General features: G+C 36.9%; 1 protein-coding gene across 3 annotated transcripts in view; it reads left to right on the top strand.

Moving 5' to 3' along the window:
* ctnna2 (catenin (cadherin-associated protein), alpha 2) overlaps positions 1 to 23860 on the top strand; it is a 974853-nt gene that overhangs the window by 907491 nt on the left and 43502 nt on the right. For all 3 annotated transcript variants that reach the window (XM_061988021.2, XM_061988022.2, XM_061988024.2), the window contains 2 exons: positions 3888 to 4069; positions 7423 to 7528. In XM_061988021.2, the coding sequence (XP_061844005.1) occupies positions 3888 to 4069; positions 7423 to 7528 (288 nt within the window). The remainder of the gene's footprint in view (positions 1 to 3887; positions 4070 to 7422; positions 7529 to 23860) is intronic.

The raw sequence follows: 23860 nt of genomic DNA, 5'->3' as shown, positions 1-23860 counted from the left end.
AAACAGCAGCTTGGAATTTGGGACATGCTCTCCCTGATTGTAGCGTTCCGGAAGAGTTAGTGCTGCCAGGGCTTCTGGGTATTTGTTCTGTTGTGTTTATGTTGTGTTACGGTGTGGATGTTCTCCCGAAATGTGTTTGTCATTCTTGTTTGGTGTGGGTTCACAGTGTGGCGCATATTTGGAACAGTGTTACAGTTGTTTATACGGCCACCCTCAGTGTGACCTGTATGGCTGTTGACCAAGTATGCTTGCATTCACTTGTGTGTGTGTGTGAAAAGTTGTAGATATTATGTGATTGGGCCGGCACGCAAAGGCAGTGCCTTTAAGGTTTATTGGCGCTCTGTACGTCTCCCTACGTCCGTGTACACAGCGGCGTTTTAATAAGTCATACATTTTACTTTTTGAAACCGATACCGATAATTTCCGATTTTACATTTTAAAGCATTTATCGGCTGATAATATCGGACATCTCTAGTTTATTGTCATTACTGTATTATTATTTATTTTTATTTATTATTATTTATTCTTTGCTATCACTTTTACCATCATATTTGTACATATCCTATGTACCAGAGGTGGGACCAAGTCATTGTTTTGCAAGTCACAAGTAAGTCTCAAGTCTTTGCCCTCAAGTCCGAGTCAAGTCCCGAGTCAAGACAGGCAAGCCCCGAGTCAAGTCCAAAGTCAAGACTGGAAAGTCTCAAGTCAAGTCCTAAGTCCTGCATTTTGAGCTTCGAGTCCTTTCAAGTCCTTTTAACCACAGACTAATATATTAACACAGATTGTGTATGCTTTTCAAACGCTGTATTTATTTATTAAAACAAGTGCATTTTAAATTGCAGGAAAGAAAATTGTGCTGACATTGCACTTTATAATAGCACTATTAACCAGTCATTTTAAACATTAACTCATTCCTTTACAGAACAAACACATTGAAAAATAAAGTGCAAATGTACTTATTTGTACACAAGTGTTAACATTGAAAAAACATGACATATACGTGAACATTACAAAAAAGTTGTACTTTTTATATGTCAGGGCCCTATGCTGCATTGCATTTGCAAAAGACCAAATTAGCCAAGAGTCTGTCAGTCATTTGTGCACGATGGGGGCGTAGTATGATGCCACCATGGCTGAAAACTCGCTCCACTGGAGCACTGGAGGCAGGCACTGCCAAGACTCTCATGGCCACTCGGAACAGTGAAGGAAGAGTCTTCATGTTCAATGCCCAGAACAAAAGGGGGGAGAGAGTTGTTTTGGGTTGGTGCACTACTTGTAAGTGTATCTTGTGTTTTTTATGTTGATTTAATTAAAAAAAGAAAAAAATATATTTCTTGTGCGGCCCGATACCAATCGATCCACGGACCAGTACCGGGCCGCGGCCCGGTGGTTGGGGACCACTGAGGTAAACAACCAACAGTATGTCAGAAAGCTAGCTAAAACGGTACACATATTCATAATATAGTATACATTTTAACTGACCTTTATTTGACTATTTTTGTCTTTTTTTAGGTGGCTAAAATACGCGGTGCTGCTGACCGCCGTCTAACGTTACGTGTGATATATTGACTAACGTAACCCTGTTTAAAAAAAATCACTGAACAAAAAGTATGAATAAGGTAGTGAACTGCAACAGATTCCCGTGTTTGCAATAACGTTATAACGTTAGCAGTGAGTTTACAGCCTCACTGATTTAACTACACAGCAAATAAAAGTCACGTTACTTAGCCAATAAACGTTATCTTACATTCAAAACTTACCGTTCTTTGTGCAACTTCAAATGCCGGACGAAGTTGGAAGTTGTTGCCTCTCCATCAGTCATTTTCGAACCGCATGTGTTGCATACTGCAAACCGTTTTGTGTTGACCACCTCGTAATTTTTATACCCAAACAAAATTATTTTAGGTATCATTTTTTGTTCACTGGCGTGTGGTTTGGACATGTCTTCTTCGTTGGTTGTCCTGCAATTTGATTGGATGAATGCTGTGTGATGAAAACAAAGTAGATCTAATTTGATTGGCTGTTGTACTGAGACCACACCAGCTGACACACGCAACGCTGATAGACAAGTACACAATGAAAAATACGGAGCGCTCCCGAATAACTTTTTCATCTTTGGGTTTTGGGGAAAGTAGCAAGTCATGTCAAGTCATGTCAATTCAAAAGGCTCAAGTCCAAGTGAAGTCACAAGTCATTGATGTTAAAGTCTAAGTCGAGTTGCAAGTCTTTTTACATTTTGTCAAGTCGAGTCTAAAGTCATCAAATTCATGACTCGAGTCTGACTCGAGTCCAAGTCATGTGACTCGAGTCCACACCTCTGCTATGTACTGATGTTGTTGTTGTTGTTGTGTTTGCTGTTGTTGTTGTTGTTATTGTTTTTGTCTCTCTGTCTTATCCCCCTCTTGTCCCCACAATTTCCCCCTCTGTCTTCCTTTTTTTCTCTTTCTATCCCCTCCTGCTCCGGCCCGGCTGCACCAAATGTTAATATAAATACATTTAATAAAGTCAAGTACAAATTAAAGCTGCAAGCAGCATTGGTCGGGCACGCGTATTTGGCAGGTGCTAGTCCTAAGTGTCCCAATACTTTTGTCTACTTTTAGTCTGAAGTGTCCCAAGACTTTTGTCTAGTGTACCTACCTTGTCTGCATTGTGTGGGCACGTTGGTGCTTCCTGCTTTTAAGCAGCCATCTTAAAAAAACAGCAGCGCAGCAGCATCAGCGCAGCGGGTCTTTGAAGGGTCATAAAATCAAAACCGGAGCAGTTATAAAAACGCGCTTCTGTAGTTTTAATCACAAGGGTTCAATCTCTCTCCTGTGTTAGTTTGCCGAAACGACAAACGCGCTCAGAGGAGATAGATTTTGAAGGAAGGTGACCGGTTTTTACAAAAATGTTGTGTTGAAGGGGGAATAGCAAACTTCCTGTAAATTTTTGCTGGGGGTTGTCAATTTATGAAATGTAGGTCTAAGTGAGACCTACGGAAAGGTTTTAGTTTCATGTCTCTCCGACCTTCCCAGTGGGAGTTACAGGCAGTTTTGTAATTTTTTTCTTCCGAGGAGCAGTTTTTTCTCCGTTTTATTCAAAAATTGCTTTAGAGCTCAATTTTGAGATTTGGGGTTAGGTTTTTTTTTTAGATCGCAATGTTTGCCAGTCCTGATGTGTGCGTTCAGTTTGGTGAGTTTTGAAGCATGTTAAGGGGGTCAAATTAAAGCTCAAAAAGGCAAAAGTGACTGATTTGACTAAAATTTAGTGTTGAAGGGGGAATAGCAAACTTCCTGTAGATTTTTGGCCGAGGAAATAAATTAATAAAATCTAAGTCTAAGTGAGACCTACATAGAGGTTTTTGTTTCATGTCTCTACGACATTCGTACTGGGAGTTAGAAAAAGTTTACTTTGTAGGGAGCGCTAGAGCGCAATTTTGAGTTTTGGGGTTTGGTTTTTTTACCAAAGAGTTTTGTTCGAGTTTATTTATGTGTGCGTCAAATTTGGTGAGTTTTGAAGCATGTTAAGGGGGTCAAAGTACCGCGCAAAGCTGCGGAATAAGAAAGAATAATAATAAAACCTTACAAATTCAATAGGTCCTTATGGCCCATTGCATAAGGACTCCCTGTGGGAGTCCTTATGCAATGGGCCATGCGGGCCCTAATAAGGCAACAAGAGAAGTATCCTACACTTCTCTTGTGTAAAGTAAATATGTACAGTGGATATAGATCATCTACATCTACTATATGATTTGCCTGAGAAGCTGGACAGGACAAAAAAAAAAATAAAAATAAATAACCGCTCTTATTTGCTTTCTTTCTTGGTCTGCGCCTTTGCCCTCCTTACCTGAATGTGTCTCTCCTCCAAACCCAAAGGCTGCTGTGTGATGTCTGCTTTCCTCCCCGCAGGCCATCATGGCGCAGCTCCCCCAGGAGGAAAAGGCCAAGATCGCCGAGCAGGTGGAGAGTTTCAGACAGGAAAAGTGCAAGCTGGACGCCGAGGTGGCCAAGTGGGACGACAACGGCAACGACATCATCGTGCTGGCCAAGCAGATGTGCATGATCATGATGGAGATGACCGACTTCACCAGGTGAGCATGGACTGCTAGTTCTAGTACTTGTGTGACAATCATTGGTACTTTAACTCAGGGCCGGCCCGTGGCATAGGCCGTATAGGCAAATGCTAAGGGCGCCGTCCATCAGGGGGCGCCACGCCAGTGCCACAAATGTTGGAGAAAAAAAAAATAAATAAAAGTTGGTACTATTATTTCTAAATACAAAAAATAATCCCACGTTAATTAAAATGCAAAGTAAAGCCTATATAATAGAAATATTATTTGTTACAACATTACGCCCCCCCGCACGGTGCGCCCCCTCCCTTCCCGTATCATGACTCTTTTTGGACGTCACCACATCAAAAAATCAACACGAGATGTCAAAACGGCCAAAACTGTCAGGTGCCCAGGGAAGAAAAAAGAGAAAAGAAGAGGAGGAGAAACGAGAAAAGACAGAGGTAGCAGGTAGGTAACGTTAGCCTACATGAAATTATTTGTCTGTTACAGAATGTGATAGTAACCTGGCTTTTTAGCATGAGGCTAATGTTACATGATTCGGCAATTGCTAATCAATAAATAGCTAGTTCTGTTTTAACATCGGGTTAATATTGTGGAGGGGGCTAAATTGTTATGGAAAATAATAATGTAACGTTAGGTAATTACAGTACTCCCACCTTACATTCCTCAGGGACATTTGTATTAGATCTTTTAAGCAGGTGTTTTTTGTTTACATTGTTATTGCCTTCTGGTTAGCTAATGTTTGCCCTGCAGGTAATAGTCACTTTTCCACCACTTTATATATTAGGTATAGTTGTAAGTCTAGTTGTTAAAGTGCACATCATTAATGTTAATTAAGCAATATGTATGTAAAAAATATTGTATTTTATATATTCATTTTTTTATTTTTTGCATTCATTTATTTATTCATTTTTTTTTTTTATCTTGTTAACTATTCTGATTGTTAATTTGCTTTCTTTAAGTAAAAAAAAGGTCAAAGAACAGGCAGGTCAGCGCAGGAATTACACCTCACTCAGGACTCAATCCCTCAAAGAAGGTGTTAGAGTAAAAATGATTACTAAAACTTTTTCCAATGTTTTTTTTATTTTATTCTACAAGTGGTGTATTTATATTTTGTGCAATATTTCATACATAGATACACTTATGGAGTGGAATTATTGCCAAAGCTTCACAAACACACACTTTTTTTTTTACTCATGCCCAATGATTCGTAAGAAAAAAAACACACACATTTTCTTCAATTGAACAAAAAAAAAATATTTGTAAGTAAAAAACTATTTTCTGTAAGTAAAAAAAAAAACAATTTGCAAGTAAAAAACTATTTTCTGCAAGTAAAAAAAGTATTTGCAAGTATTACAACTATTTTACATATAAAAAAAACATTTTCAAGTATAAAATCTATTTTCTGTATATAAAAAAATTATTCGCAAGTAAAACAATTTTCTTCAACAAAAAAAAAGACAATTTAAAAGTAAAAACAAAACAAAAATGTCTGCAAAAAAAAGCAATTTGAAAGTATTGAGACAATTTTCTGCAAGCAAAAAAAAAACGATTCACAAGTTAAAAAAAAAAGATTTCTTCAATTAAAAAAAAACAATTCGCAAGAAAAAAAATCTGCAGGTAAAATGTTTCCATTTTCTGCAAGCCAGAAAAAATGATTTGCAAATTAAAAAAACTATTTTCTGCATATACATTTTTTTTTTAAGTACAAAATTGTTTTTTGTATGTAAAAAAAAACGATTCGCAAGTCTAAAAAACTAATTTTCTTCAGTTGAAAAAAAAAAAAATTGTATTTCATATATTCATTTTTTATTTTTTGCATTCATTTATTTATTCATTTTTTTATTTTATTTTGTTAACTATTCTGATTGTTAATTTGCTTTCTTTAAGTAAAAAAAAAGGTCAAAGACAAAGCTATTCGGTTTCTTGTGAGTATATACACTTCACTGCCGATGTGGGGGGGCGCCACCTAAAATCTTGCCTAGGGCGCCAGATTGGTTAGGGCCTGCTTTAACTTTAGATTAAATTGGACGTGTAATTGTCGAAAAGCCAACTAAAAGAATAAATTGAAAGGTAAAATATAGTGCAGAAATGTAGTCATTCTTAATAGAATCTTAAAAAGAAAAAAAAAAAAAGCGAAAACAATACAACTGAAAAAAATAAATACCGTATTTTCCGCACCATAAGCCGCCCTGGGTTATAAGCCGCGCCTTCAATGAACGGCATATTTCAAAAAGCTGCCCCGTGTTATAAGCCGCATCTAACTGCGCTAAAGGAATGTCAAAAAAACAGTCAGATAGGTCAGTCAAACTTTAATAATATATTAAAAACCAGCGTGATGTGGGCGCGCATGGAGTCGTATATCAACATGGACGGAGCTGCGTGAAAAAAGCCACCCGGCCTCTTCGCATAAACTTACCTTAACCACTCGCTCATCTTTTCTTCATCCATCCATCCCTTCGAGTTAGCTTTTATGATGACGCCGGCTGGAAAGGTCTCTTTTGGCAAGGTCTTCCTTTTGAATATCACCATGGGTGGAAGTTTCTGGCCATTAGCATGGCAAGCTAGAACCACAGTGAAGGATGACTTCTCATTCCCTGTGGTGCGAATATTCACCGTACGTGCTCCCGTTGTATCCACAGTGCGGTTCACAGGAAAATCAAAAGTCAGTGGAACCTCGTCCATGTTGATAATGTTCTCTGGCCGGATCTTTTTTTCAGCTATCTTGTTTTTACAATATGCACGGAAAGTAGCCAGCTTTTCTTGAAAGTCTTTAGGCGGTTGCTGTGAAATAGTAGTCCGTGTGCGGATGGAGAGATTGCGTCTTTTCATGAACCGGAAACCTGTCGCTTAGTAGGAGCCATTTTGTGGTCTTTACAGATGTAAACACACAAAGGAAATGAAACGTAATATCCGCGCGCTTCTTCTTCTTCTTCTACGCGGGCGGGTGGTTGCTTACAGTAGAAGAAGAAGCGCTTCCTGTTCTATGGGGGCGGGTGCTTACCTTGGCGGTTGCTTGCGTAGAAGAAGAAGCACTTCCTCTTCTACGGGGAAAAAAGATGGCGGCTGTTTACCGTAGTTGCGAGACCGAAACTTTATGAAAATGAATCTTAATATTAATCCATATATAAAGCGCACCGGGTTATAAGCCGCACTGTCAGCTTTTGAGTACATTTGTGGTTTTTAGGTGCGGCTAATAGTGCGGAAAATACGGTATATAAAATCTTAATTTCCCCTCGGAGATGAATAAAGTACTTCTGATTCTGATTCTGATTCTCACTTTGTGCTGACAAAAATGTGCACTTTAGTTTGTCAGTTTTTCTCCTTTCTTTTCTCCAACCTTATTTGTCGTCTGCTTCTCCTCCCTGCAGAGGCAAAGGTCCCCTGAAGAACTCCTCGGACGTGATCAACGCTGCCAAGAAGATCGCAGAGGCCGGGTCCAGGATGGACAAACTGGCCCGCGCTGTGGCCGATCAGGTACGCCGTCACTTCCTGTCAGTCTGAACGCGTGCCGCCACTCATCCTGGGAGCTGTCAAAGCCGCAGAGAGCGGAGGCGCGGTAAGAAATAGGAAATATTTGACGTGGGAATTGACATGCTGGGCTTTTGTTTGCCAAATGACCGAGAGCAAGAGGGCAGAAGCATGTTAAGTCTGTGATATAATTAGGTGTTGCATCCATTATCAGATGAGTAGCTCCTGGAAACAGAACACTCTGGATATGTCATCAATCAGTGGGGGAGACACGTGAGCATAAATGAAGTGGGAGGTCTCTCTGAAAGCTGGCACCGCCCCACAGGTAAATGCACGACGTTACTCATGTCATCAGCCTCCCAACAGGCAGGGACTACACACAGCTGATTTATCGTTGTTACCATAATTGTAACGGCTTTTAGTCTTGGAATAATTAGCCTCGCTCTCGGAATCGCTCTCCCGGCCCGTTTTTTTTTTTATTCGCCGCAAAGCTGAGCAAATGTTTGAGCTGGCGACGTCAACATTTAACATACCCTGGAACAAGCGGGAGGTCTGTTTAGTCAACAAAGCTCCTCTCGCCGCACGCCTGTGCCAAATGTAAATAAAGTGGCAAATCTGCCGGGCGTTGAGTGGCGTGCATGGAGATACTCAACCATTACGCTCGAAGTTGACTAATGGTTGACATGTTTCAATTAAGTGTTTCATGAAAGGAGAACATGAAAGAAATATTTGTTGTTGTAGCGTTAAAAAAACATAAACTGTATTTTTTTTTTTTTTTTTTTTTTTTACCTCATTCTTGTGAGAATCCTGCGTGTGGCTGAAGCATTATGGCAGGGGTGTCCAAACTTTTCGACTCATGGGCCACTTTTGGCTAAAAAAAATTGTCCAAAAAAAATAAATTATATATATATATATATATATATATATATATATATATATATATATATATATATATATATATATATATATATATATATATGTCTTAATAAGGTTATCCAAAAAATAGTGCTCGATACCGTAGTAGAGCGCAATATATGTATGTGTGGGAAAAAAAATCACAAGACTATTTCATCTCTACAGGCCTGTTTCATGAGGGGATTCCCTCAATCATCAGGAGATTTTAATGGGAGCATTCACATACCATGGTTTATATAGGGCACAGAGTGGGTGGGTGCAGGCTGGTGTAGGGGCGTGGTGATTGGCTCATGTGTTACCTAGGAGGTGTTTCCGTCTGTGGCGGCATGCTGTTACAATTTCGCTGCGCTTGTTGAGGGATGACAGGTCTGGACGGTAAATAATAAACAGTTTCTCTTTCAAGCATAGGTTGCATCTTTTATTACCACTATTGTAAGGTGTGCTGGATGCAAGAATTTGCCATGTTATTGAATATTCAACATTATTGTCTTTGAGGTCCCAAATGTGTTTGCTGAGTTCTGTGGTATTCCGCAGGTTTTGGTTCCTGAAAGAAGCCTTGTGATTGTTCCATCTGGTTTTGAACTCTCCCTCGGTTAATCCTACATATGTGTCGGATGTGTTAATGTCCTTGCGTGTTACCTTAGATTGGTAAACAACTGATGTTTGTAAGCACCCCCCGTTGAGAGGGCAATCAGGTTTCTTTCGGCAGTTGCAGCCTTTGTTGGTTTTGGAGTCGCTCTGTCTGGGGGCCGACGGCTCATTTGCAATTGTTTTGTTGTGGTTTGAGATGATTTGTCGTATATTGTTCATGCAGCTGTAGCTCAATTTAATGTTGTTCTTGTTGAATACTTTTCTTAGGATGTTGTCTTTGGGAAAGTGTTTGTCAATCAGATTGAGGAATTTGTGTCCAATGTTCGTTGAGACGTTTTTACTGTATGGGGGGTTGTACCAGATGATGTCGTTTCGTTTTCTGTTCTTTTTTGGCTGGTTTCCTGGCGTGGGTTCATAGGTGAGGGTGAAATTGTATCCGCTTTCATCAAGGGCTTTTTGGTACGGGGGGGTTGCTTGGTCAAATTCAGCTTTGCTAGATGACAGCATCGATAGCCTTTTATTGATTCCGGTAGGTATTCTTTTCGTGGTGGTGGGTGGGTGGTTGCTGTCATGGTGCACGTATTGGAGTGTTGTGTTGGGTTTCGTGAATGGTTGGTAGCTGTTATTTCTCAGGTTGAAAGTGACGTTTGCTTGTTGGCTTCAATCGTGATCCGTAGGCCGTTCTCTTTGAAAATTTGGCATATGCGCTTCTTGGTATTCTCGCTGCTCCTTGGCGAGGCGCGACACACTGCCAGTCCGTCATCACGGTAAATACCAAGGTTCAGATTGAGGCTAGCGAGCTGGGAGAGGAGGAAACTCCCAACGAGTTCACACGTTTCTGCTCCGTATATATATATATATATATATATATATATATATATATATATATATATATATATATATATATATATACTGTATATGTATATATATACATATATATATATATATACTGTATATATATATATATATTAACAAAGCCAACAGCATGTAAAGTAACTTTACAGACATATACACAGACATAACATATATATATATATATATATATATATATATATATATATATATATATATATATATATATATATATGTATATACAGTTGTGGCTCGGTTTTTCACGGGACACATTTCGGGCGTTGTTGTTGCACTAGTGAGCCACTGATGAGGAGATGCTGCTCCGTTATTGATTGAAGTAAAGTCTGAATGTCATTAAAACAGTTAGCGCCATCTTTTGACACTTCTTCCACCCCCATCCTTGCACGCTACACCGCCACAACAAAGATGACGGGGAGAAGACGCTGTCGAAGTGGAGGCACGTAAATAAAACCGCCCACAAAACGGCGCATCCCGAAGCGACTGTCAGAAAGCAACTTGAAGATGATGTGTAAAACATCATCTTTGCAACATTTTGAGCAAAGAACCAGCATTACATGTTATGTAGACCACAAGGAAGTCTTTTACATTTAGAAAATAATCATAATAATATGACTCCTTTAATGCGCCTTATAATTATTTTGTATTAAAGAAGACCTGCATAGACCCGCTCATCGGCAGTGTGCAGTAAATATCTCCTTCGTATTCTTTTCATCAGAGCAAATATTACATTGCATTGCTGGAATCGAAAGTATTTGCAACAATAGTGATGAATGAATGAATAAAAAGATGCGTGCTACAAAAACAATTCATCAAACAATCAAGTGGAGTCAGTCGGGGGAGAATTGTCACTGAAACAAATGATGTTGACGCACATTTGCATCTCTGCCGTTGAGGAGAGGAATTAGCTCTCCTTGCTGAGAATACACAGTACATTGTCAAATAAATACACAGTACATTGTCAAATAAATACACAGTACATTGTCAAATAAATACACGGTACATTGTAAAAACATTGTCAAAAAGGTGTCCTCAATATTCTGTGCATGAACAAGGCTTCTTGCGTCCGCTGGCAGCAGAACTAACGTCCCTTCAGTTGGACTTGCAGTGTGCCGAGCAAGTCAAGTGTCCAGAGGCCAGGCGAGTCCAAACGCTTGTTCAATGGGTGCCACTTTTCCAAATATATCCCAGCTCTGGAAGAACAGGCAGGTCAGTGCAAGAGTTACACCTCACTCAGGACTCAATCTTTCAAAGGTGTTGGAGTAAAAATGATTACTAAAACTTTTTCCAATGTTTTTTTTATTTTATTCCTATTCTATAAGTGGTGTATTTATATTTTGTGCAATATTTCATACATAGATACACTTATGGAGTGGAATTATTGCCAAAGCTTCACAAAAACACACCTTTTTTTTTTACTCATGCCCAATGATTCGTAAGTAAAAAAAAAACACACATTTTCTTCAATTGAACAAAAAAAAATTGCAAGTAAAAAACTATTTTCTGCAAGTAAAAAAAGTATTTGCAAGTATTACAACTATTTTACATATAAAAAAACATTTTCAAGTATAAAATCTATTTTCTGTATATAAAAAAAAGATATTCGCAAGTAAAACAATTTTCTTCAACAAAAAAAAAGACAATTTAAAAGTAAAAACAAAACAAAAATGTCTGCAAAAAAAAGCAATTTGAAAGTATTGAGACAATTTTCTGCAAGCAAAAAAAAAAACGATTCACAAGTTAAAAAAAAAAGATTTTTCAATTAAAAAAAAAAAATTCGCAAGAAAAAAAATCTGCAGGTAAAATGTTTCCATTTTCTGCAAGCCAGAAAAAACGATTTGCAAATTAAAAAAACTATTTTCTGCATATACATTTTTTTTTTTTATGTACAAAATAGTTTTCTGTATGTAAAAAAAACGATTCGCAAGTATAAAAAACTAATTTTCTTCAGTTGAAAAAAAAAAAATGTTTGCAAGTAAAACATATTTTCTGCAAGCAAAAAAAAAACGATTTGCAAATAAAAAACTATTTTCTGCATATATAAAAATGTTTTTTTTAAGTACAAAATAGTTTTCTATATGTAAAAAAAACAATTCATAAGTATAAAAAACAAATTTTCTTCAGTTGAAAATAACAAATTTTCGCAAGTAAAACATATTTTCTGCAAGTAAAAAAAACGATTTGCAAGTAAAATAAACCATTTTCTTCAACAAAAAAAACTATTAAAAAGTACAAAAAAACAACAATTTTCTGCAAAAAAAGCAATTTGAAAGTGTTGAGACAATTTTGTGCAAGCAAAAAAAAACCGATTTCTTCAATTTAAAAAAAAAAACCATTCGCAAGTAAGAAAAAAAATCTGCAAGTAAAATGTTTCTATTTTCTGCAAGCAAGAAAAAACGATTTGCAAATAAAATAAAATATTTTCTGCATATAAAAAAAAATGTTTTTAATTATAAAACCAATATTCTGTATGTAAAAAAACCCGATTCGCAAGTATAAAAAACACATTTTCTTCAGTTGAAAAAAAAATAATGTTCGCAATTAAAAAATATTTTCTGCAAGCAAAAAAAAAAATTGTTTCCAAGTTAAAAAAAAAACATTTTTTCAATTAAAAAAAAACGATTTGCAAGTAAGAAAAAAAATCTGCAAGTAAAATGTTTCCATTTTCTGCAAGCCAGAAAAAACGATTTGGAAATTAAAAAAAATGTTTTCTGCATATACATTTTTTTTTTTTTTTATGTACAAAATAGTTTTCTGTATGTAAAAAAAACGATTCGCAAGTATAAAAAACTAATTTTCTTCAGTTGAAAAAAAAAAAATGTTCGCAAGTAAAACATTTTCTGCAAGCAAAAAAAACGATTTGCAATTAAAAAACTATTTTCTGCATATATAAAAATGTGTTTTTGAGTACAAAATAGTTTTCTGTATGTAAAAAAAAATGATTTGCAAGTATAAAAAACTAATTTTCTTCAGTTGAAAAAAAAAATGTTCGAAGGAAAACATATTTTCTGCAAGTAAAAAGAAAAACAATTTGCAAGTATACAAAACCATTTTCTGTGTGTAATAAAAACGATTTGCAACTAAAATAAAACATATTCTTCAACAAAAAAAACAGATTCAAAAGTTAAAAAAAAAAAAATTCTAAGTAAAAACACAAAATTTTCTGCAAAAAAAAGCAATTTGAAAGTATTGAGACAATTTTCTGCAAGCAAAAAAAAAAACGATTCACAAGTTAAAAAAAAAAGATCTCTTCAATTAAAAAAAAACAATTTGCCAGAAAAAAAATCTGCAGGTAAAATGTTTCCATTTTCTGCAAGCCAGAAAAAACGATTTGGAAATTAAAAAAACTATTTTCTGCATATAAAAAAAGTGTTTTTAAGTATAAAACCAATATTCTGTATGTAAAAAAAAAAACGATTTGCAAGTATAAATAACACATTTTCTTCAGTTGAAAAAAAAAATGTTCGCAAGTAAAACATTTTCTGCAAGCAAAAAAAAAACGATTTGCAATTAAAAATCTATTTTCTGCATATATAAAAATGTGTTTTTAAGTACAAAATAGTTTTCTGTATGTAAAAAAAAACAATTCACAAGTATAAAAAACTAATTTTTTTTAGTTGAAAAAAACAAATTTTCCCGAGTATACAAAACCATTTTCTGTGTGTAAAAAAAAGGATTTGCAAGTAAAATAAAAAATGTTCTTCAACAAAAAAATGATTCAAAAGTAAAAAACCCCAACAATTTTCTGCAAAAAAAGCAATTTCAAAGTATTGAAACTATTTTCTGCAAGCAAAAAAAAAAACGATTCGCAAGTTAAAAAAAAAAAAACATTTCTTCAATCAAAAAAAGAAGATTCGCAAGTAAGAAAAAAAATCTGCAAGTAAAATGTTTTCATTTTCTGTAAGCAAGAAAAAACATTTGCAAATTAAAAAACTAATTTCTGCATATAAAAAAAAATATTTTTAAGTATAAAACCAATATTCTGTATGTAAAAAAAAAACGATTCGCAAGTATAAAAAACACATTTTCTTCAGTTGAAAAAATAAAATGTTCTCAAGGAAAAAATATTTTCTGCAAGTAACAAAAAAACAATTTGCAAGTATACAAAACCATTTTCTGTGTGTAAAAAAACGATTTACAAGTAAAATGAACAATTTTCTTCAACAAAAAAAAAGATTCAAAATAAAAAATAAAAAATCTCCAAAAAAAGCAATTTGAAAGGATTGAAACAATTTTCTGCAAGCAAAAAAATAAATGATTTGCAAGTAAAAAAAAAAAACGATTTCTTCAATTTAAAAAAACGGTTCTCAAGTAAGAAAAAACATCTGCAAGTAAAATGTTTCCATTTTCTGCAAGCAAGAAAAAACGATTTGCAAATTAAAAAAACTATTTTCTGCATATAAAAAAAATGTTTTTAAGTATAAAACCAATATTCTGTATGTAAAAAAAAAAAAACGATTTGCAAGTATAAATAACACATTTTCTTCAGTTGAAAAAAAAAAAAATGTTCGCAAGTAAAAAATATTTTCTGCAAGTAAAAAAATGACAATTTGCAAGTATACAAAACCATTTTCTGTGTGTAAAAAAAACAATTCGCAAGTAAAATAAACAATGTCCTTCAACAAAAAAAAAAAAGATTCAAAAGTAAAAAACAATTTTCTGCAAAAAAAGCAATTTGAAAGGACTGAAACAATTTTCGGTTTACAAGTTAAAAAAAAACAACTATTTGTTTTAATTAAAAAAAAAAAAAATTTTAGTTAAAAAAAAATTGCAAGTAAAAAAGCAATTTGGAAGCATACATTTGTCAAAACGTTGACATTATTGTATTAACCACATTCCAAAATGTACACACAACTAATTCGTTTTTGCCTGATTCCTCACTTAAAGTGTGAGTGAAAAAATGGCGTTTCCTCCGTGTGAAGACCTGGCAAGTGTAAAAGTGAAAGAGATGATTCAGTATTATCTGCTCACAGATGCTGCCTGGTGGTTGTTTGAGGGCACTGCAGCTAGTCACACTCCTGAGAGTGGATGAACTGTCTTCTTGCCTGAGTCTACTCAAGGTGCAACACTTGCCTGAGTCTACTCAAGGTGCAACACTGATTGTCTTCATGTGATTGACAGTTTTGTGGGAGGTTTCCACAGCAACTGCTACTTTTCCACTTTTCCAAACTGTCACAGATCCACACGTTCTGCACACTCCACTAATTGGAAGCCTGGTAATGAACTTTGAAGTCCCGCCAACCATCTCCGGGGGAAACAAACACTTTTATTTTGTTTTGAAGAAACTTTTGAGCCAAATGTTTCATGAAATGAATTATTTTTGTTAAATTGGCGAACTCGGTTGTTGACACCAGGATGTGGCAACAAGAGTCATGGAAAACTATTTGGCAAACAGTTTTCATACCACCTGACTTCAGTTTAGTCAGATAAACGGACATCTAGTTCTTAATGTGAGAGAGGAAACATAAACATTTCCAAAATATGCTCCAAAAAAATCTGCTTTTTGGGTGAAAAGTGGAGGCTTGGAGCCACAAAATACAAAAGCCGAAAGCAGTGAAGTTGTCACGTTGTGTAAATGGTCAATAAAAAGAGAATACAACAAATCCATCCATCCATCTTCTTCCGCTTATCCGAGGTCGGGTCGCGGGGGCAGCAGCTTAAGCAGGGAAGCCCAGACTTTCCTCTCCCCAGCCACTTCGTCCAGCTCCTCCCGGGGGATCCCGAGGCGTTCCCAGGCCAGCCGGGAGACATAGTCTTCCCAACGTGTCCTGGGTCTTCCCCGCGGCCTCCTACCGGTCGGACGTGCCCGAAACACCTTCCTAGGGAGGCGTTCGGGTGGCATCCTGACCAGATGCCCGAACCACCTCATCTGGCTCCTCTCCATGTGGAGGAGCAGCGGCTTTACTTTGAGCTCCTCCCGGATGGCAGAGCTTCTCACCCTATCTCTAAGGGAGAGCCCCGCCACCCGGCGGAGGAAACTCATTTTGGCCGCTTGTACCCGTGATCTTGTCCTTTCGGTCATAACCCAAAGCTCATGACCATAGGTGAGGATGGGAACGTAGATCGACCGGTAAATTGAGAGCTTTGCCTTCCGGCTCAGCTCCTTCTTCACCACAACGGATCGATACAGCGTCCGCATTACTGAAGACGCCGCACCGATCCGCCTGTCGATCTCACGATCCACTCTTCCCTCACTCGTGAACAAGACTCCGAGGTACTTGAACTCCTCCACTTGGGGCAAGATCTCCTCCCCAACCCGGAGATGGCACTCCACCCTTTTCCGGGCGAGAACCATGGACTCGGACTTGGAGGTGCTGATTCTCATCCCAGTCTCTTCACACTCGGCTGCGAACCGATCCAGCGAGAGCTGAAGATCCTGGCCAGAAGAAGCCATCAGGACCACATCATCTGCAAAAAGCAGAGACCTAATCCTGCAGCCACCAAACCGGATCCCCTCAACGCCTTGACTGCGCCTAGAAATTCTGTCCATAAAAGTTATGAACAGAATCGGTGACAAAGGGCAGCCTTGGCGGAGTCCAACCCTCACTGGAAACGTGTCCGACTTACTGCCAGCCATGCGGACCAAGCTCTGGCACTGAGCATACAGGGAGCGGACTGCCACAATCAGACAGTCCGATACCCCATACTCCCTGAGCACTCCCCACAGGACTTCCCGAGGGACACGGTCGAATGCCTTCTCCAAGTCCACAAAACACATGTAGACTGGTTGGGCAAACTCCCATGCACCCTCAAGGACCCTGCCGAGAGTATAGAGCTCGTCCACAGTTCCACGACCAGGACGAAAACCACACTGTTCCTCCTGAATCCGAGGTTCGACTATCTGGCGTAGCCTCCTCTCCAGTACACCCGAATAGACCTTACCGGGAAGGCTGAGGAGTGTGATCCCACGATAGTTAGAACACACCCTCCGGTTCCCCTTCTTAAAGAGAGGAACCACCACCCCGGTCTGCCAATCCAGAGGTACCGCCCCCGATGTCCACGCGATGCTGCAGAGTCTTGTCAACCAAGACAGCCCCACAGCATCCAGAGCCTTAAGGAACTCCGGGCGGATCTCATCCACCCCCGGGGCCTTGCCACCGAGGAGCTTTTTAACTACCTCAGCAACCTCAGCCCCAGAAATAGAAGAGCCCACCACAGACTCCCCAGGCACTGCTTCCTCATAGGAAGACGTGTTGGTGGGATTGAGGAGGTCTTCGAAGTATTCCCTCCACCGATCCACAACATCCGCAGTCGAGGTCAGCAGAACACCATCCTCACCATACACGGTGTTGATAGTGCACTGCTTCCCCTTCCTGAGGCAGCGGATGGTGGTCCAGAATTGCTTCGAAGCCGTCCGGAAGTCGTTTTCCATGGCTTCCCCGAACTCTTCCCATGTCCGAGTTTTTGTCTCTGCGACCGCTGAAGCCGCACACCGCTTGGCCTGTCGGTACCTGTCCGCTGCCTCAGGAGTCCTATGAGCCAAAAGCTTCAGCTTGACGGCAAGAAGTCATGGAAAACTATTTGGCAAACAGTTTTCATACCACCTGACTTCAGCTTAGTCAGATAAACGGACGTCTAGTTCTTAACGTGAGAGAGGAAACATAAACATTTCCAAAATATGCTTTTTGGGCGAAAAGTGGAGGCTTGAAGCCACAAAATACAAAAGCCGGAAGCAGTGAAGTTGTCACGTTGTGTAAATGGTCAATAAAAAGAGAATACAACACATCTTTTTCCAACTTATATTCAATTGAATAGACTGCAAAGACAAGATATTTCATGTTCACACTGAGAAACTTGCAAATAATCATGAACTTAGAATTTAATGGCAGCAACACATTTGCAAAAAAGTTGTCACAGGGGCATTTTTTACCACTGTGTTACATGGCCTTTCCTTTTAACAACACTCAGTAAAGGTTTGGGAACTGAGAATGCTTTCCCATTCTTGCTTGATGTACAGCTTAAGTTGTTCAACAGTCTCCCTTCTCATATTTTAGCCTTCATATTGCACCACACATGTTCAATTTCTGGACTACAGGCAGGCCAGCCTAGTACCCGCACTCTTTTACTATGAAGCCACGCTGTTGTAACACGTGGCTTGGCATCGTCTTGCTGAAATAAGCAGGGGCGTCCATGATAACGTTGCTTGGATGGCAACATATGTTGCTTGAAAAATAGTATGTACCTTTCAACATTAATGGTGCCTTCACAGATGTGTAAGTTAGCCATGTCTTGGGCACTAATACACCCCCATACCATCACACATGCTGCCCTTTACACTTTGTGCCTAGAACAATCCGGATGGTTCTTTTCCTCTTTGGTCCTGAGGACACAACGCCCACAGTTTGAAATGTGGACTCGTCAGACCACAGAACACTTTCCCACTTTGCATCAGTCCATCTTAGATGAGCTCGGGCCCAGCGAAGCCGGCAACGTTTCTGGGTGTTGTTGATAAATGGCTTTGGCTTTGCATAGTAGAGTTTAAACTTGCACTTACAGATGACAGTGACCAACTGTAGTTACTGACAGTGGTTTTCTGAAGTGTTCCTGAGCCCATGTGGTGATATCCTTTACACATTGATGTGGTTTTTTTGATGCAGTACCGCCTGATGGATCCAAGGTGCGTAATATCATGGCTTACGTGCAGTGATTTCTCCAGACTCTCTGAACCTTTTGATGATATTACGGAGCGTAGATGGTGACATTTCTAAATTCCTTGCAATAGCTGGTTGAGAAATGTTGTTCTTAAACAATTTGCTCAGGCGTTTGTTGACAAAGTGGTGAGCGGAAGCACGTAAATAAGACCGTCCACAAAAGTTAAGCTAGCATTTTACCTCTTCGGTGCCATTTTATAAGTATGGTAGCTGTTCACCTGTTACCATGCTAATGTTAGCATGCTAACGTTTTATGCTAGCATTTTAGCTAATTTTGTACTTATTAACCTTATAGCCATGGATTCCGTTACTTGGTGCAATCTTATAAGTATGCTAGCTGTTCACCTGTTACCATGCTAATGTTAGCATGCTAACATTTTATGCTGGCATTTTAGCTAATTTCGTACTTATTAAGCGTATAACCATGGATTCCGTTACTTGGTGCAATCTTATAAGTGTGCCAGTTACCATGCTAATGTTAGCATGCTAACATTTTGTGCTCGCATTTTAGCAAATTTCGTACCTATTAACCTTATAACCATGGATTCTGTTACTTGGTGCAATCTTATAAGTATGCTAACTTTTCACCTGTTACCATGTTAATGCTAATATTTCATGCTGGCATTTTAGCTAAGTTCGTACTTATTAACCTAATAACCATTGATTCTGTCCCTTGGTACAATCTTATAAGTATGCTAACTTTTCACCTGTTACCATGCTAATGTTAGCATGCTAACATTGTATGCTGGCATTTTAGTTAATTTTGTACATATTAACCTAATAACCATGGATTCCGTTACTTGGTACAATCTTATGTGTATGCTAGCTGTTCACCTGTTACCATGCTAATGTTAGCATGCTAACATTTTTTGCTGGCATTTTAGTTAATTTCGTACTTATTAACCTTATAACCATGGATTCCGTTACTTTGTGCAATCTTATAAGTATACCACCTGTTGCCATGCTAATGTTAGAATGCTAAAAGTTTATGCTGGCATTTTAGCTAATTTCGTACTTATTAACCTTATAAAAATGGATTCCGTTACTTAGTGCAATCTTATAAGTATGCTAATGTTATCATGCTAACATTTTATGCTGGCATTTTAGCAAATTTCGTACTTATTAACCTAATAGCCATGGATACCGTTCTTTGGCGCCATCTTAAAAGTATGCTAGTTGTTACCATGATAATGTTAGCATGTTAATGTTTTATGCTAGCATTTATTACCTAGTTTCGTGTTTTTTATTGCAACTCAAGATGCATCTTAAACATAATTTCTGTGAGAAAACCCGTTATAACCCAAAACAGGACCAACAGCCGCTGTGGTACATGAAGCAGGTGGTCTAAGTGTTACAGTTCCTGGGATTCCCGCGGTGTAGAAGCTTTCTACCTGACTCTGAAAAAAGATACAACCTCATAATCGGTCCCGAGACAAGTGTTTTTTCATGTTGGGGAACAGAAAATAACTCAGGTGGTGCCAAGTGTACCACTGCTTGAAGAAAGTGTCTTCTAAAACCTGACAGTAGTTTTGGAGAAGTCCACATTTGACCCCTAAAAGGTCCAACTAGCTCTACCTTGTGGGTTCTGAATCAAAGTGTACTTTTGTGCCAATTACTGATGGAGCCACGGGGCCCATCCATCTGGTCCAAGAGTCACTCTGGTTTGATCGGTCGAAACTTTTGAAAAATCACTCTGCGGGTATTTCTGGGCACAGTCTTGAGTCTTCCTCAAGTTGGCCATGTTTCTGGCACTGAACACCTTGTACTGGAATCTACACTCTGTTAAAAATGCAAACTCAAAACAAAGAAATAATGCGCAAAACTTTAAATAATGTCCATGACGTCAGTAATGTTTGCACACATAGATTGCTGCATCACAACCTGATCACTCACCAACATTAAAACGTCAAAATCTGTAAAAATACAAATCTATTTTTGCACATTTCAAATGCACTTCCAACTGTTTCTTGTCGGGCTGTCAAGTGATTACTTTTTTAATCAGATTAATCACACTCTAATCACAGGTTATTACTCACTTGCATATTAAGAAAATACCCCAAATCTGGCAAAAAATGCAATTTAGCCGTCAGAATGTAATCAAAGCACGTTTTTAAATATTTTACTGAACTGCAAGGCATTAATTTGCTGAAAAAGGAACTGCACTTTTTGAAAATTTTACCTATTGTTAACAATCATTATGAGACACAAGAACAGGATTTTTACCATTTTAAAAATGATAAAAAAAAACACTTGAAAAATGTGGCTAATGAGAGTCACTGTTATAGCCTTGAAAGTCTTTAAAACTACTTCAAAACCCTCCATTAACGTTTTATATACACACTGCAAGTATATATATATATATATATATATATATATATATATATATATATATATATATATATATATATATATATATATATATATATATATGTCTTAATAAGGTTATCCAAAAAATAGTGCTCGATACCGTAGTAAAATCTCCTGATGATTGAGGGAACCCCCTCATGAAACAGGCCTGTAGAGATGAAGTAGTCTTGTGATTTTTTTTTTTTCCACACATACATATATATATATATATATATATATATATATATATATATATATATATATATATATATATATATATATATATATATATAATGTAGTAACAGACACCTTCATAACAATATGTAATATGAACAATATACACACCGCAAGTATATATATAATGTAGTAACAGACACCTTCATAACAATATGTAATATGTACAATATACACACTGCAAGTATATATATAATGTAGTAACAGACACCTTCATAACAATATATATATATATATATATATATATATATATATATATATATATATATATATATATATATATATATATATATATATATATATATATAATGTAGTAACAGACACCATCATAACAATATATATATATATATATATATATATATATATATATATATATATATATATATATATATATATATATATATATAATGTAGTAACAGACACCTTCATAACAATATGTAATATGTACAATATACACACTGCAAGTATATATAATGTAGTAACAGACACCTTCATAACAATATGCAATATGTACAATATACACACTGCAAGTATATATGTATACAATGTAGTAACAGACACCTTCATAATAATATGTAATATGTACAATATACACACTGCAAGTATATATATAATGTAGTAACAGACACCTTCATAACAATATGTAATATGTACAATATACACACTGCAAGTATATATATAATGTAGTAACAGATACCTTCATAACAATATGTACTATGTACAATATACACACTGCAAGTATTTATATATATATATATATATATATATATATATATATATATATATATATATATATATATAATGTAGTAACAGACACCTTCATAACAATATGTAATATGTACAATATACACACTGCAAGTATATATATAATGTAGTAACAGACGACTAATATGGTCGTATTTCCTGCTTCTAGCCAGGACTTGAGCAGCAGCGTTCTGAATGGACTGCAGCTTGTTTAAAGAGCCAAATGAAAGAGGTTATTGCAGGAGACCAAGGCATGGATCAATCTTTCTAAGTCTGCCTTAGACACGATTCCTCTGATGTTGCCGATGTTTTTCAGGTGGTTAAAAGCTGCGGCTGTTATTGACTGATGTTAATACATTCAATACAAAAATAGCAAATGTCATAAAAAATGCTATTTTTAATATTACCCCTAGATTTCGAACCTGAATATCAGGTTTCAGAGAGAGGGTCTCAAGGTGACTCATGATTGGTTCTGTGGGCCAAAGACAAGGATTTCAGTCTTGTCCGAGTTTAGCTGAAGAAAATCGTTTTGCGACAAAGTGAATCAACAGGCCGAAGGTCACCTGAAGGTCATCAGCGTAGTCGTGGTGATAGTGGACTGAGTGGCAGCATGTACACGTTGAACAATAGGGGTCCTAGAATATAACCCTGGGGAACCCCACAGGTCATAGGATTTCCGTATGAGACCTATTCCAATAACGTAGGTCCTGTTTTCGAGATAGGACGTGAACCAGTCAAATATATTTAGCTTTTTTTTTTTTGTCCTGTCCAGCTACTCAGGCAAATATAGTAGATGATCTATATCTGCTGTACACATTTACTTTACACAAGAGAAGTGTGGGATACTTCTCTTGTTGCCTTATTTGTATTTGACTTTATTAAATGCATTTATATTATTATTTGCTGCAGGAGGGAATAGGAAAAGGAAAAAAAGGAAGACAGATGGGGTAATTGCGGGGACAAGAGAGGGATAAGACAGAGAAACAACAACAATAACAATAACAACAGAACAGCATCAGCAAATAGAATGTGTAAAAATATATACTGGTAAAAATGATATCAAATAAGTAGTTAGTGAAGTAAATATTAACAACACAGAAATGACAATAATTACACTACAAATGGATCAATACAAATACCAATAGAAATATCACTATTGATAATGAATAATAACAATAATGACCTTTTTTATCAACAATACAATTGTTTCGAATGCAACAATACATATATGCAATGATAACATTTATCTGATAGCTAAAGCAGAAAAATGGAGGGGAAGAAAGAGGAGCGAAATGAATTAACCTTGTAGATTGTTATAGTATAAATAGGTTAAGCTTTGTCAGTGTGCCATGTGTTACCCAGTTTACCCTAGGGCAACAACGTTAGTATATGTTTGATGAAACGTGGTTATATGCATGAGTGTATGTATGCATATGTACTTGTATATGTACAGTATGTGTATATGTGTTTGTACAGTGAATGTATATGTACAGTATGTGTATATGTTAGTTTGTACAGTGAATGTATATGTACCTGTATATGTATGTTTGTACAGTGAATGTATATGTACAGTATGTGTATATGTATGTTTGTACAGTGAATGTATACGTACATGTATGTGTATATGTATGTTTGTACAGTGAATGTATATGTACATGTATGTGTGTATGTATGTTTGTACAGTGAATGTATATGTACAGTATGTGTATGTATGTTTGTACAGTGAATGTATATGTACATGTATGTGTATATGTATGTCTGTACAGTGAATGTATATGTACAGTATGTGTATATGTTAGTTTGTACAGTGAATGTATATGTACATGTATATGTATGTTTGTACAGTGAATGTATATGTACAGTATGTGTATATGTATGTTTGTACAGTGAATGCATATGTACAGTAAGTGTATATGTATGTTTGTACAGTGAATGTATATGTACAGTATGTGCATATGTATGTTTGTACAGTGAATGTATATGTACA

Source organism: Nerophis lumbriciformis, linkage group LG27 (genome assembly GCF_033978685.3).
Source record: "Nerophis lumbriciformis linkage group LG27, RoL_Nlum_v2.1, whole genome shotgun sequence".
Taxonomy (NCBI): domain Eukaryota; kingdom Metazoa; phylum Chordata; class Actinopteri; order Syngnathiformes; family Syngnathidae; genus Nerophis; species Nerophis lumbriciformis.
Note: the sequence above shows the minus strand (reverse complement) of the source record. Positions and strands in the feature narration are given on the sequence as shown.